The 16073-nt window shown below is 46.8% G+C and overlaps 2 protein-coding genes across 2 annotated transcripts in view; both read left to right on the forward strand.

Moving 5' to 3' along the window:
• On the forward strand, positions 1–1461 carry TRIVIDRAFT_82348 (uncharacterized protein; the record flags this gene model as incomplete). The annotated part of the gene is made up of 3 exons (XM_014102517.1): positions 1–640; positions 694–1104; positions 1163–1461. The coding sequence occupies 3 exons, from the start codon at positions 261–263 to the stop codon at positions 1287–1289; spliced, it is 918 nt and encodes a 305-aa protein (XP_013957992.1).
• A 4202-nt stretch (positions 1462–5663) lies between these two features.
• Positions 5664–16073, forward strand: part of TRIVIDRAFT_10003 (non-ribosomal peptide synthetase) — a gene marked incomplete at both ends in the record, with an annotated part of 50099 nt that continues 39689 nt past the window's right edge. Inside the window, 3 exons of the mRNA XM_014101945.2 lie at positions 5664–6154; positions 6239–6493; positions 6739–16057. Coding sequence (XP_013957420.1) covers positions 5664–6154; positions 6239–6493; positions 6739–16057 — 10065 coding nt within the window. The remainder of the gene's footprint in view (positions 6155–6238; positions 6494–6738; positions 16058–16073) is intronic.

Raw genomic sequence — 16073 nt, forward strand, 5'->3', positions numbered from 1 at the left:
TAAGATATATATTGGATGCTATCACAACATTTAGGCAAAATCCTTCTCCAACAGGAGACCTGAATCATCTACAGACTCTGGGCAATCTTCTCGTCCTCCGTCCAAGCCCCATTCTCTCGAAGCATTTCATCTCTATTGCGAAAACAGCTAGATAAAGAGTCACTGCCTTCCACCTCCTTTCGTGTCGCCTACAGAGTCATCTATTGCAGTGCCAAAGCGTCCTCGTTAACTATCAAACTCCGACTTCAATTCCATCCATCATGGCGACACCACCTCATGGATTGCCAGGTACGCCGGGTGGTTATGTTGTGTTCGGCCCTCAGGCAAATTGCACTCTGGATGTCTGCCCTGTCGAATGGAGTGTCTACAAGTATCGGCCATCCATTGCCGCCAACTCCGTCTTCATAGCCCTCTTTGGTATCTCCATCGCCCTCCATGCGGTGCTCGGCTTTCGTTGGCGCCAGTGGAATTTCATGGTCCTCATGATCTTCGGGTGCATCGTTGAGATTGGAGGCTATGCTGGTCGCCTTGTCCTCTACAACAACCCCTTCTCTTTCGGTGGCTTCATGGACCAGATTGTCCTCATTACCATCGGCCCGGTGTTTTACACTGCCGGAATATACATCACTCTATCCAAGACGTGAGTCTACAAAGATCGAACCATCGTTGACCACCAGCTAACACCTTGAGCAGCATTAACTTCCTAGCTCCCGAAGTTTCACGCATCAAGCCCGAACTGTTCTATTGGATCTTCATTCCTCTCGATGTCATCTGCCTTATTCTCCAAGCTGCTGGTGGTGCCATGTCCACAGTCAGCTCTGGCTCTAGTCAAACCGGTGTTGACATTGCCATGGCAGGTCTCGGGCTACAGGTCGGCGGCCTGTTTTTCTTCAGCGTTTTGTTTGTTGATTACTTGGCTCGCTATGTCCGCAAAAAACCCTCATCGCCTTTGGACACAAGAATGCGCCTCTTTTTTGGCTTCCTTGGTGGCGCGATCCTCCTTATCTTCACACGTTGCATATACCGTTGTTACGAACTGAGCAAAGGTTACGTCCACTCCAACCTAATTACAGACCAAGGCCTCTTCATTGGTCTCGAGGGAGTGTAAGTATTATATTCTATTTCTCTCGATGGTTTACATACGAACTAACATTCGCTTCAGCTTGATTGTTGTCGCTACTTTCTGCCTCTGCATTGGACATCCCGGGTTCATTTTTGGTCGAGACGAAGCCAAGGCTGTTTCCCTTCATACATTCGATGAGCCTGCGAATCCCGAATCCAAGGCCTAAATCTATCGAAAATTATACACCTCAAACTCTGATGATTCCATTCAACTCAAAAATACAAAACCCCCAAAACCTATAGGGGCTTAAAGCTGATGCACAGTCATTCATTGGATAGCGATTATAAATGATGTTAGATCTCTTTATTTTATAGCATTTCTTTTACAAGATACATATTTAAATTGAATATTCTCCTCTGGTATAGCACAAGGTTGGTTGCACCCTAGATCACAAAAGACACCAACATTTTCTTTCGTACCGCTCATCTTGCTTTTCATAGAGGTGTGTTCCTTTTCTCCAACTGCGATAACTGTAGCGCTTCTCCCAACAGTCCAAATAGAAAGCCGTTCATTTCATATAGCAAATGCGTTCTGTCTCATGGCCAGCGCCAGGTCATGGTCAGCGCCAGAAGTAGAGTCTCGAGAAATGCCGATACCAGTGACCAAAGAGATGACGAGACGAGAACTCGGATCTGATGGCTTCTTACTGGTATACTCGATATAGCCAAAGATAATCAACTAAGCCAAGTCGCATGACCCCCAACAGTTCTTTGATGCCTACAGGATTGACATACGAAGACATTCTCGAAGAATCCAGAATGCATTTTAGCCCATCCAGCCTTTATGAACAAAGGTGTGTTGAACAATGGCTGTTCCACCGCGTGAATGGCCTGTGCATACTGTTGTCTGTGGTGTAGCAGCGTCCATTCAGTAACAGACGCATAGCAAGACGTATCTCGTATATCGGATTTGCAAGAGAAATGCTTCAACTGCATCTACTTGATGAAACGATGATGCGCTCGAGCAGCGCTGATGCTTAGAGGAAGTCACACCGATCTATTATGTCTCATTCTCGCCAATATTGCTGAGAATCATCGATCGAAGAAATACCGGGCGGATTGTTCTCCGTGGGTGGATAGCCATGTCTGAGAATTGGAGCAGGTAGCAAACGTTCATCTTAAAGTGTAAACTTCAAGTACATTAATTGCCTCTTGTCTCGCACACTAATAACGTCCATACCCGGCTTCTGGACTGTGTTTTGCGGCTGTCTCAGTCACGGCCTGTATTCTGTTTATTGTAACGTGAGCGACCAATATCAGCAGTTAGGGTCGACAAGACAAAAGTACTTATTTGATGTCTGTAGTGAGATGCAGGTATTCCATTCTACCAACCTACATGTAGATGCACTACACTCGCGAGACGCAGAGCACAGACATCATGCCCATAAGCTCGGACTGTAGTCATCAAAGCAAACGGCCAGCCAAAGCAGTTACGGGTTCTAGGGTAGGTTTAGGCGAGTTTGCTTATAACCCTTTGTCAACAGTTGCACATACCAAAGGGAAAGAAATTGTTTCTACGCTCTCCGTTCAATGGGACACAATATTCGTAATTAGCCAAGTAGCCCTCATGATATTCATTCTTTGTTCTATTCACCAGTCTGCTACGTCAAGACAATCTGGAGTGTTGCTATGGTCTTCGCCGCCACGCTGACTTGTCTGCACTTGATGGATGGCTGGTAGCTGATCCACCCAATGTCGGTGTCCAACCGCATCATTGTTGCCTATATCCCCTATTGTATCTAAGGTTTACTCATTACGCTTGACACGTATGAATGCTGCGCTACTGCATGTCTCAAGTTCGGGTGCTGATCCGAGTACAAAAGCGGCTCCAAGCTGAGACATGCCGCCCTTAAACTTAGCTTGCACGGTTTCAAGCCCTGTAATTGGTAACTTCGCGACAAATGAAAAGTTACCACCGCATACTCGCAGCCTGCTGCTACTCTGCTCCATATAACTGATGTAAGTTTTGAAGACGTAGACTTAGTAATGTTAGGACTCGAGAGTTAAGCGAGGAAAACACGGATGTAGTTGATTCTGCATCCCTGCATGTACTTGGAAGTACTAGGATACTGCATTTGATGGAGCCTAATATACAGGTACCACCTAGGTATGTAGCCTTATGCAGGGCGACAACCCCTATAGCCAACATCTTTGATCGTGCTCGCTAATGGGGCTGAGCTGTGTGACAGTTACCCATTTATTTGGATTTAAGCAACGCGTTGACGCCATCCTATTTTTACCACCCTAGTCTAGTATGTATCATAATCCTGGTCTCTAACGGACTAACGTTGGACACCTCTCAGTGTGAATACCAGAGTCACATCGACTATCGGCCGGCACATGAGCTCATTTAACATTCCGATCGGCTTACCAATGCGCAATTATCTCTGGCGAGGGCGCCATAAGTAACTCGACATGAGTGGTTTGATTGATGGGCTGGCAGCCCAGTATGAGACAGAACATGGGCGATCCATATCCGATTTCCGAGACAATTGTGACAAATGTAAATGCCGGCCAATTGATGGCCATTGATGACATCTCCGTCTCACAGCTCGTGCAAGATTAAGCAAAAATGATATCTGAGATTGACAAGCGACCCTCTGAACCAAGTGACTAGAAATGGAGACGGAATACATGTACCATGCAAAGACTGTACGAGTACTTGTACGGGGTGCTAGATGTAAATCTCCCTTGGTAGGTAGTGTAACTCATGCGCGAATGGCATTCTTTAGAGGGCAAGGCATGCTGCGGTACGTCTGAACCTTTGAGCTACTTCGTACCTCACACTCTGCAGGTAAATAAGTTACTTTGCTACCTGTATACTGAAATGCTATCATCATACATGTACTCCGTATAATATAGCTAAATCCAATACAATAGACGATGGTTAGAGGTTGACCAATATCACTACCCTCTCGGCAGCTATGGTGTTCTTGGCTACATCACAGTATGATCATCATATAATATATGCAACTCTGTATATCACACAGGCCTTGTATTGTTACATTGCTAAACGGGCTAACTTATTATATCGCCGCTAAGTATTGAGTATTGTAAGTACCTGTATGAAGTGGCGTAGGTATTTAGTAGTATAAGCGCATTTCTGTCATCTTTCACACACGGAGGCCCAGGTCCGGGTGACGCTGCTCTGTCTGTATATGAGAACACTTATCGTGGGTATTCCGAGGCAAGGTTGGGCCGCAGCAGTGGGAGACAAGTATATACTTGTACTTCGCACCCTTTTGCTGTTGTAATTTACTTGTAAGTGTACTCGGTATGTAGAGGAGAATATGCAAGGGTGCATGCCAAGCTGAGTTCTCTAGACCGATCGCGCGGAGGGAGAGCTCTTGGCAACTCATTTCAGCTGTTGGACATTTTATTTTGAATTGCGCCATACTGATGGAGGCTCCATAAAATTGATGAAAGACGTGTTGCATGGGCGTTGACTTTTTCTCAGCCCAATATGACAGCCGTCTAGTTGTTCATCATCTTGGGCGGATGGCTTATACGAGTATTGATTGAGTGCATAAAGAACATCTAGTTGAAACTCTTCGCTATAATTTACTATGCTGTATAGATTTAGGTTTACCAGCACTCTCAAAGGGCAGAGTCCAGTCCAAGGTAGATCGGCATCGCTAGAATTTGACCAACCCGGTTGCTGAGATGCACGTTGCCAAAGTGGCGACTGAGAGAGGCGCACTATTTACGCAGGGGCACGTCTTTTCTGGCCTATAGGATCTTTACCTTTAATTTGTACGTTGGGCAGTAATTGCTGTTCCCACTATTGTCCCACGTTTTGCTCTCTTTTTTTACGGTGAGGCTGGCTGTAGCCCGTGGGTAAGCGGAGTTTCGCCCTGCTCCCCGAAAGAGTATAATCGCACCTGACTAGGTGTATTCTCAAGGGACACGGAAGAGAGTCGACAAAAGCGGTGTTTTGGTGTATGTATTTTGTATGATACTTCTAAGCAGTTTGCGCATATCCTAGGTTTCATTTTATTTTTGAGGACTTGACATGTATTGTTGTATATCGGCATTTGACCATGTATTCATGTACTCACACCGTTTAACCAGTCTCGACTTTGCATGAAGCATCACCTATGTCCATCAAGGCTATGCAGCTTGATTCGTCTTAGATCCCCAACCGAGTGTTCATCAAAGGGATTGACGCGCGGGACAATGGCGGTAAGTCAACCAGGGCCTCCCCAGGCACTCGAACACGGCTGCATACACGTAAGTGAATGAAAACTCTGTGAGACATTGACTGACTTAAAGAACAGGGTACTATCATTGGCTGGACTTCGTCCTACTTAGAAAATACTACTACTAAGTATTAGTAGGGGCAGGATTTTGTATAGTTAATCCCTGCATTGAGATTCCCTATTATACCATTTACTTCCCACCAGCTTCCCACCAGATTGCTTCAACAAGCGTCTTGATCCGTATAATCGCGATTCCGGTTGAATTTATACTTTTTTTTTTATTTAATTTGTTTCAAAGTACTAATTACAACCTTTAATATGTCTGGAATCAAGTCTATAACCGAAGAAGCTGGAGCTGGAGGTAGCGTCAATGGCCCTGCCAACAGCTCCAAGAACCAAAATGGAATTGGAAATCAGTTCCAAATCGCCATCTGCGGAGTTGGTATGCGGCTCTCTGGTGGCATCCGCAGCACCAAAGAATTTTGGGATTCATTGACAAGTCATCTGGATGCCCGGATTTCTGCACCCGGAGCCCAGAATAAAGGGTATGATATTCGCGGCGGCCGGTTGAGTGAAGGCCTCAACTCCTCTGATGCGCCCTTCTTCACGACTAATGATGAGGGGCCAACCGATTATGGACCGTATGGCCAGAAACTGCTCGAAGTGACGCGCGAATGTCTGGAAGATGCATGCGAGGTCAGCTATCATGGACAAGATGCGTGTGTGGCGAGCTATGTGGCAATGCCAAGTCAAAAAGAATCTGAGGCAAAGGAAGTCAAATATACCTCAATCGCAGACCATATATCCCAGAAATATGATCTTCAAGGACCAAGGTAAGTAGAGTCCAAGCCTCGAGCTTAGCCTCTCAATCCTCGTCAAAACCAACACGCGGCAGCTAACTATCAATGCTGTTTCAGCGTAACAATTGAGAACGCGGAAGGCTCTGCCTCATTGCTAGCACTTCATGAAGCGTGTAACGCTCTTAGGAATGGCGATGCCAAAGCTGCTCTCGTTGCGGGTATCAATTTAATGACCACCACGGAGACCCCTATGGATGCACTTGATAGAGAAGCGGTGGTGGCAGTGTTTATCAAGCCAGTGAGTGATGCAATTCGTGATGGAAATCCAATCCAAGCCGTCATCTGTGCTACCAGCGCATATCACGGCCATGAGTTTCGAAAAGCCGCGGACTCTAGAGCGAGTGTGTACGAAACCTTGATCCGTGAGGCGTATGACGCTGCTGGGATGGATCCGCGTGATACTGCGATTATCGAGGTGAGTTTTCTCTTGTCAAGAAAATCAATACCCTTTTCATCCTAGAAGCGATAACACGAAGCTAACAGATGCAGTGTCATGATGCCGAGTTTGCTGGAAACGAGATGGAGCTCTCAGCCCTGGAACGTGTTTTTGGAGGGAGCGATGCCTCCATTTGCTCCTCTCACCATGTCATTGGCGACTCAAAAAGTGCTTCGGGTCTCATCAGTATGATCAAGGCGATGGCCTCGATGAAACATCAAATGATCCTGCCTTCTGTCCCAGCTGCATCAATCGGTACGAATCTGGAAGAGCAACGTCTGCTGCCAGTTGTGGTGGTCGAGTGCTTACATAAGCCAACAGGTCAATCTCAGAGCCAGAAGCTCAGTGTGTTTGCAAAGTCTCGCCCATTTCCATCTGGTCGAGCTGAGAGAGTTAGCATCAACTATTTCGGAAATGATGATAATGGAGCTCACGCTATCATCGAATCGTATCGAAACGGTGATTCATCGACAAACAGGGATAATGCTCGTCCAGAGCTTGTCTTGTTTTCTGCAAACAACGTGACATCTCTGAACCAGCAGATTCAGCTTCACCATGATTACGCCAAGGCACACCCAGAGCTCGTCTCTGATATTGCTTATACTCGCGCTATGCGTCGCGAAGCCCTCAATCACCGTGCATTCTCTATCCTCGGAGTCGACGGAGAATGCCTGAGCACAACGAACAACGCGAAATGCCCTGGTGCGGCCCCTTCCATTACGATGATGTTCAGTGGTCAGGGAGCGCAGTGGGCAGGCATGGGCAAAGAACTCTTCCAGCTCGATGGATTTGGAGACGATATCAAGAGTATGGACAATATCTTGCGTCAGCTGAAAACCCCTCCTTCTTGGACGATCGAAGAGGAGATTCAGCGACCCTCCAGTGACTCTCTTTGTCAGATCAATTCTGTGGAAATCGCTTGTACGCTCTCTACCGCTTTGCAGATTGCACTTCTACACCAGTTTGAGCGGCTGGGAGTTACTCCAGAAGCTGTCATTGGTCACTCAAGCGGTGAGATTGCCGCAGCCTACGCTGCAGGCTATCTTACTTTGAAAGGTGCAATTATCGTGGCATATTACTATGGTAGCGCTGCCGCTATGAGCACTTTCGATGGAGCTATGGCGGTGACTGGTCTAAGCACTGAGGAGACCAAATCGTTCTTGCGTGACGGCGCCGTTGTGGCCTGTGAGAACAGCCCTTTGAGCACGACCATCTCTGGTGACCGCAACGTTGTGGAGGAGATTATGGCATCAATCAAGATGTCCAGACCACAAGTAACAACACGAAAGTTGCATGTTGGTACATCATTTCACTCACACCATATGGAATCGATCTCCACCGAACTTCTGCAGCTTCTAGAAACCGAAGAGATTCTCCGGACAGAGCAGTCAGCGAGAAAGGCCATTTTTATGTCGAGCGTCAGCAACACAATGATCAACGCTGCTGAAGAATTTGGCCCTAAATACTGGGTAAATAACTTGACCTCTCCTGTTCGTTTCTCATCTGCTGTTACGGCTCTTCTTGATACCGTTCCCAAGCACGGCCTATTCCTGGAAATTGGGCCGCACTCGACCCTCTCTGGTCCACTTTCCCAGATTTGTGCCGCTATCGCTGTGCCTTGCAACTATATTTCATCCCAATTTAGAGAGAAAGATTGTGTGGTGAGCTTTCTATCAGCAGTTGGTCGACTTTGGCAATATTCTGGTATTTCGAATCTTGGCCCACTCTTCACTGGTAAAGCAATCCCTGGGTTACCTCAATACCCATGGAATTACAGCCATTATGATGAAGGCGGCCTTCTAGATGCCAATAAAGTGACCTTGTCGGCAAGAGATCGACGGGATCAACTCGTCAAAAGAGCTGCGTTGATGGCATCGGCAAGCCTCTCGCCCGAGGAAACACCACAGAAGGAGTTAGAGCTAGTCTTGCGGGCTCTTTGGGCGGATGTGCTCCATAATGTGCTTCAGATTCGTGTCCAAGATATTGGCAGGCTGCATAATTTTTTCCTCCTTGGAGGCGACTCCCTTACAACGACCGAGCTCTCCACAACTGCTTATCGACATGGGATTCGTCTGTCCCCGATAGACATTGTGGAGAATCCCGAGCTTGCACGAATGGCTGCTGTTGCGACAATCGACGATACCGAGCAACTAGAAAGCACCGAGCCATTCAGCTTGATGCCGAAAGAAAGCGTGGATGATATCAAGACCGAAATACAGAAGCAATGCAACCTCAGTGCCGAAACAATTGAGGATATTTACCCTTGCACAACGCTTCAACAGGGATTTATGGCCTTAGGGCTCAAGCAGCCTGGCTCCTACATTCATCGGCAAGTTTACAAGCTATTGCCACATGTTGACATCGATAATTTCATGGCTTCTTGGGACGTGGTCCTCAAGCATTGTGGCAGTCTACGGTCAAGGATAGCTTTGGTTGACTCGCAAGCGGTGCAAGCCGTAGTAACAACCGACACGACCTGGGAAGCTCCTGTTTTCGATGTCGATGTGAATACATATCTGAACGAGACTCGAAGTATTCCTATGAGTTATGGAGATCGTCTCAGTCGAAACACCTTGTTGCATCAGGATAACGGCGATACCTACTTTATTTGGATTATTCATCACGCCGTTTTCGATGGCCTGAGTATGAAGATCGTACTCGATGCTCTGCAAAGAGCCTATCATACCACGGATTCCAGCATAGAGACACTGCCACCATATTCAAACTTTATTCGGTACATTGGGTCGCTCGATTCTGATGGCTCTAGGGAGTATTGGAGAAAAGAATTGGAAGGCTCACAGCGATCCCAATTTCCAGCCTCTTCCATATCTGCAAAATCCCAGGATTGCGTCATGAAGAAATCCATCCCGTTCCAGAACCCCAAGGCATCGATTACGACAGCAACCATTATTCGCGCGACCTGGGCTCTTGTTCTTGCTCAGTATTGTGGCACTGATGATGTTTGCTTCGGTATGACCTTGTCTGGCAGGCAGGCTCCTGTGCCTGGCCTGAACGAAATTCCAGGACCAATGATCGCTACAGTGCCCATCCGCATTCAGATCAATCGGGAGATGCTAGTGTCCGAATTCCTCCAGAACATTCAGTCACACGCGTCAAAAATGGTTGCTCATGAACAATTTGGATTGCAAAATATTTCTAAGCTTGGACAGAGTGCAAAAGAAGCTTGTGATTTTGCTAATTTGCTGGTTATCCAGCCAATGCAGCACCTCTCTTCAGCAGCCTGCTCCTCCCTGAACCCGATCCTCCGACAAGGCGCAGAAGAAATGGCTATATCTGAGGAAGCCATGCGGAACTATTTCAATTATCCGCTGGTTCTTCAAACTCGTGTTGGAGACGATGCGATTGAACTCGAGTTCACGTACTATAATGATGTTTTGTCTGAGGGCCAGTTAGATGCTTTGTGCCACCATTTTGAGCATGTTACTCAGCAGCTTCTTGAAAAAGGTGATGCCCCTCTGAAGTCTGTCACAGTCTCCAGCAAGTGGGATCTGCAGCGCGCCATAGAATATAATAACGAAGAGCCGGATATTGTGTCTTCATGTCTTCATCAGGTCATTGAAGACCATGCTGCAAAGCGACCAGATGCTATGGCTATTTGTGCATGGGATATGTCATTGACCTATAACCAGCTCAATCTTATTGCCAATAGGTTATCATGCTACCTTGTTGATAATTATGCGGTTCAGTCGGGCGATTTTATTCATGTCTGCTTCGAAAAATCGGCTTGGTTCTATATCTCGGTTTTGGCGATTAATAAAGCTGGGGCTGCTTGGATCCCTCTCGACCCCTCTCACCCTATCCAGCGTCAGAAACAGGTTGTAATGCAAACAAAGGCAAAACTTGCGTTGGCCTCGCCAAGCAACGCCACCCTTTGTGCTGATTTAGTTGACAATGTCGTTGAAGTTTCCGCTGCTCTTGAAGAGATACTGAGAGAGAGAAGACCGGGTAGCAACAGTCTACGCCCAGTATCTCCAAGCGCTGCTTGTTACGCTCTTTTCACTTCTGGAAGTACTGGAACCCCTAAAGGCTTTGTTATCCAGCACAGGGCTCTTTGCACGAGCCAAACTGCCCTCGTCAAAAGGCTCCACATGACATCGGATATCAGAATGCTTCAGTTTGCATCATATGTCTTCGATATGTCTATTGGAGAAGTTGTTGCTCCCTGGATTGCCGGAGCTTGTATTTGTGTACCATCTGAACAAGTTAGGATGAATGGACTTGCTGAGTATATACGCACAATGGAGATCAATTGGGTATTTTTAACCCCTTCATTCTCTCGCACTTTAAACCCGGATGATATACCTGGCGTTGAGGTGATGATTCTTGCTGGCGAGGCTGTGGGCCGGGACATATTAGAGACCTGGTTCGGAAAAGTTCGTCTTATCAACGGATGGGGCCCAGCTGAAACCTGCGTGCTTAGTACTCTGCACGAATTTGAATCTCTCAATGACTCCCCTTTGACAATTGGCAGACCTGTTGGTGGTTTCTGTTGGCTTGTTGACCCAGAGAATCCGCGACATCTAGCGCCCATTGGAACTGTTGGTGAAGTGGTGATCCAAGGACCAACATTGCTCAGAGAGTATCTGGCAGATCCTGCTAAGACCGAATCAACAACAGTTAAACCTTTACCAGACTGGGCGCCCAACAGCGACTCAGAACACTGGAGTCGGTTTTATAAATCTGGTGACTTATGTAAATACAATTCAGAAGGAACAATTGCATTCGTTACGAGAAAGGACACTCAGATCAAAATCCGAGGTCTTCGAGTAGAGTTGGGTGAAATAGAACACCAGATCAAAGCATGCCTTAATGGAGTTTGCCAGGTTGTGGTTGACAAGATTAACAGCGGGGCCGGTTCCAATCTGGTTGCCTTCTTTTGCTTCAGCACTGAGACAAGAATGGTAGCTACAGCTAGCACCAATGCAGATGGAAATACTTCAATGTTCCTCCCAGTCACAACTCAGCTGAAGAGCCAAATTCTCGGCATGATTGGACACCTGTCTGTAAACCTTCCAAGGTACATGGTGCCATCTTTATTTGTCCCATGCAGATATATGCCATCAATTACTTCAACCAAGTTGGACAGACGCACATTGAAGCATCATGTCGAATTGCTGGATCCTGAGAGCTTGTCTACTTACTCGCTAGTTGATACTGTCAAGAACCCACCGGAGACACCAATGGAGCGCAAGGTGCAAGCCATTTGGGCAAAAAGGTTGAACATGCCACTAGACTCCATCGGAAGAGATGATAGCTTCTTGCAAATCGGTGGTGATTCTATTGCCGTGATTCATTTTGTGGCCGATGCCCGCCAAGCCGGAATCTCACTCACTGTCAAAGACGTCTTCGACGATCCACGATTGTGGAGAGTAGCTGCTGTCGCCGATACGACAAACAGAGACTCCAACATTGTTTCTAGCAGTATACCTTTTGAGTTATTGCAGCATAACCAATTCAATTCAGATATGAGAAACGAGTTGCTTAAGCAGTGCAATCTGGCTAGTTGGGACATGGTCGAAGATGCATTCCCCTGCACTAAACTACAGGAAGGGCTAATGGCACTCACCGCAAAACAACCGGGAGCCTATGTTGCAAAAATGATATTCAAGGTGGAGAGGAATGCTGATATTGACCGCCTCAAAGCCGCCTGGGAGCGAACAGTTACTCTTTGTAGCAATCTGAGAACGAGAATCGTCCAGCTCAGCAGTGTCCTGTCACTTCAGGTTGTCGTCAAAGAACCTGTGCGATGGGAATCGACAGACAATCAGAACATGGATGATTTCTTAAAGTCTGCGAGCAACATTCACATGTCCTATGGATCGCCACTTTCCCGTTTCGCACTCATTCACGATGACCATGGTGATTATTATTTTATCTCAATTACGCATCATTCCGTGTTCGATGGGTGGTCTCTAGCTCTTATGATCAAGACATTCCACTCAATATACCAGAATATTGAGGCACCAAAACTGGAATCATATTCCGGATTTGTGCAGTACACGCTTCAACTGGACTCGGATAGTTCGGAGAAGTATTGGAAAACACAATTAGCCGGAGCAAGAAGGGCAGTGTTCCCTTTGCCGAGAGACGACACTATCGTCACCAAATCTGAGAAGAATATAGGTATCTCGTCAAAAGAAATCAAGATATTGCGGTCGACAAATGGTGCTATTACCACAGCAACGTATCTTCGAGCTGCTTGGGCGATTCTTCTTGCCCGATACTGCGGTACAGATGATATTTGCTTTGGTGCTTCTGTTTCCGGCCGCAACGCCCCGCTTGCAGGCGTAGAGAATGTCCTTGGCTTAGTTATTGCTACTCTCCCCATCAGAGTCAGATTGAATCCAGGTCAGCTTTTGTCGGAGTTTCTTCGCGACGTTCAGAGGCAGTCAACCGATATGGTGATGCACGAGCAATTCGGACTACAGAACATAGCTAGACTTAGCTCAGATGCGAAGGACGCCTGCAACTTTACCAGTCTAATGGTTGTCCAGCCAAAACAAATCACAAGCGGATTCGATGGAGACGAGGCAATCCTTGTTTCTACAAGAGCAGAGCAACGGCTGGCATGGCGGTCAATGGAAGACTATTTCAACTATCCCCTCAATCTTCAATGCCATTTGGGCGACAATAGTGTGGAGCTAGAGTTTGTCTATGATGCGGATGTTATTTCTGAACCGCAGGTTCTGGCATTAACTCACCAGTTTGATCACATCACTCAGCAGCTCGTATCACTAGACAAGGAGATGTTGCTACGCGATGTGGCCATTGCGGGGCCTTGGGATCTCCAGCAGAGCATGTATTGGAATAACCACGAAATTGTGGTCGAAGAACATTGCATGCATGATATTATTTCCACACATGCTAAATCTTGTCCAAATGATGAAGCTTTGTTTGCCACGGAAGGGTCGCTAACATATGCAGCTTTGGAGAATCTTTCTGATCATGTTGCTTATCAGCTCTTGCAATACAATGTCCAGCCGGAAACAGTGGTGCCATTTTGCATGGAGAAATCTATTTGGGCTGTGGTTGCCATGCTCGGCATCTTGAAAGCTGGCGGTGCCTTTATGCCACTTGATCCTTCACATCCGGAGTCGCGACGGTTGGCCTTGGTTCAAGAGGTGAATGCGAAAGTTATACTTACTTCGCCATCTATGGCTACATCGTGCGAAGGAATGGCTGAGCATACTATTGAAGTTTCCGCCTCGCTGTTGACAGTTGCGCCCAATATCAAGTCGGACTACCATACACTCAGCAATTACAAGAAACCTGAACCTCATAATGCGGCCTACGTCCTATATACATCTGGTTCTACAGGAAAGCCAAAAGGCCTGATTATGCCACACTCGGCCGCTTGCACTTCATTATTGCGCCACCCTGAAAAGTTCAGCATTGACAAATCTTCACGGTCCTTCCAATTCGCGAGCTACGTATTTGACGTTTGCATTTTGGAGATATTCGTTTCACTCTTTGTCGGAGCAACCGTTTGTGTACCCACGGAAAGCGAGAGAATAGGCAACACATGGCGATTTATGACGGAAGCGCGAGTCACCTGGACATGTTTGACGCCATCATTTATTAGAACACTCGACCCTGATACCGTCCCTACTCTCCGAACTCTGTGCATGGGTGGAGAGGCTCCCACTAAAGATATCCTTACCAAATGGCATGGGAAAGTGGAGCTCATCAATGCGTATGGTCCTGCGGAAGCTTGTGTGGATGTTGCTGGACATGTCTTCAAGTCTCAAGACGAGTCGCCTACAACCATTGGACGCCCATTTGCTCACAAGCTTTGGATCGTGGAACCATATAATGTCAATCGCTTTACTCCGATTGGATGCATTGGCGAGTTGGTCATTGAAGGCCATGCAATCGCACGTGGCTATATCAACAACGAAGAAAAGACCAATGAGTCCTTCCTCAATGACTTAGAATGGTTACCCAATGTCCCAACCGGCGACAAGCACAGAGTCTATAAGACTGGTGATCTCGCAAGATTCAACTCTGATGGAACAATTGAGTTCTTTGGGCGGCAAGATACTCAAGTTAAGATACGTGGTCAGCGTCTTGAACTCGGTGAGATTGAATATAACATCAAGGGCAATCTTTCAGATGTACAGCATGTTGTGGCCGACCTCATTGAGCGTGAAACGGGCAAGATGATAATTGCTTTTGTCACATTCGAAAACCACTTGTGTGACACCATGGCAGATGCTGCTGATCCTTACGGTAATTTCATCAGGGATGGGAAACTTAATTCTTCCTTCCAAGATCTTATGCTTGGACTACGACGTGTGTTACCAGGCTATATGATCCCGAGCATCATTTTCCCACTCCGAGTCATGCCCTATACAACCTCAAATAAGATCGACAGAAGAGTGCTGCGTGAACTTGCGACCAACATGTCCCGCGAAATGATATCGGAATTTTCTATGGATAGCCAAGCGAAGGTATCACCGACCACTGAAATGGAGCTTAAGCTTCAAAGCCTATGGGCTCGGGTCTTGAACATTAACAAAGAAGAGATATCTAAATTTGATAGCTTTTTAGAAATCGGTGGCGATTCAATTTCTGCGATTTACCTTTCGAACCTTGCTGCAAAAGAGGGGATGCTTCTTCCGATCGCAAGCATCTTTAAAGACTCTCAATTAGCTTCCATGGCTGCCTCAATGACCATTGGGCATGCGACAAATAATGACGTTCAACCCTTTAGCATGATTGAAGCAGCACGCCTGGAATCATTGATACCTGCCATCCGTGAACAATGTGGATTTTCACGCGGACAAGACCTTGATGACTTGTATCCTTGTACGCCACTGCAAGAGGGTCTTATGGCCTTGACCGCAACGCGACCAGGCTCTTACATAGCCAAGCGGGTATACAAATTGGCAGAAGATGTTGACCTAGACCGTTTCAAAGAATCCTGGGAACAAACTATTCGGGCCTGCAGCAATTTAAGAACAAGGATTGTGCTGGATGGGGAAGTGTCGCTACAAGCTGTGGTATCCCATGATACGTGCTGGGATGAGGCCGATGATCAAAGCCTCGACTCCTACATGAACAAGCTGATGAACATTGATATGGGGTATGGATCACAGCTTTCAAGGCATGCGATAATTAATTCAAATGAATCAACCTACTTTATTTGGGTTGCGCACCACGCCATCTTCGATGGCTGGACTATGCAGATCAATTTAGACGTTCTTCGGCGTGTTTACGACCAAGAACCTCTTTCGACTCTGTCCCCATTTGCAAACTTTGTCAAATATGTCTCACAACTGGATCATGAAGCAGCCATGAACTTCTGGCTTACGGAGCTGGAAGGTGCCCAGAGGGCTTCATTCCCACCACCAAAACTCGTGACTGAATCAGAGACGTCGGTGGCTCAGGGAATCAAGATTATGAAGAGAAAATTTGTAGTATCAACTCAACCCA

This window comes from Trichoderma virens (assembly GCF_000170995.1).
Source record: "Trichoderma virens Gv29-8 chromosome Unknown TRIVIscaffold_5, whole genome shotgun sequence".
Classification (NCBI taxonomy): domain Eukaryota; kingdom Fungi; phylum Ascomycota; class Sordariomycetes; order Hypocreales; family Hypocreaceae; genus Trichoderma; species Trichoderma virens.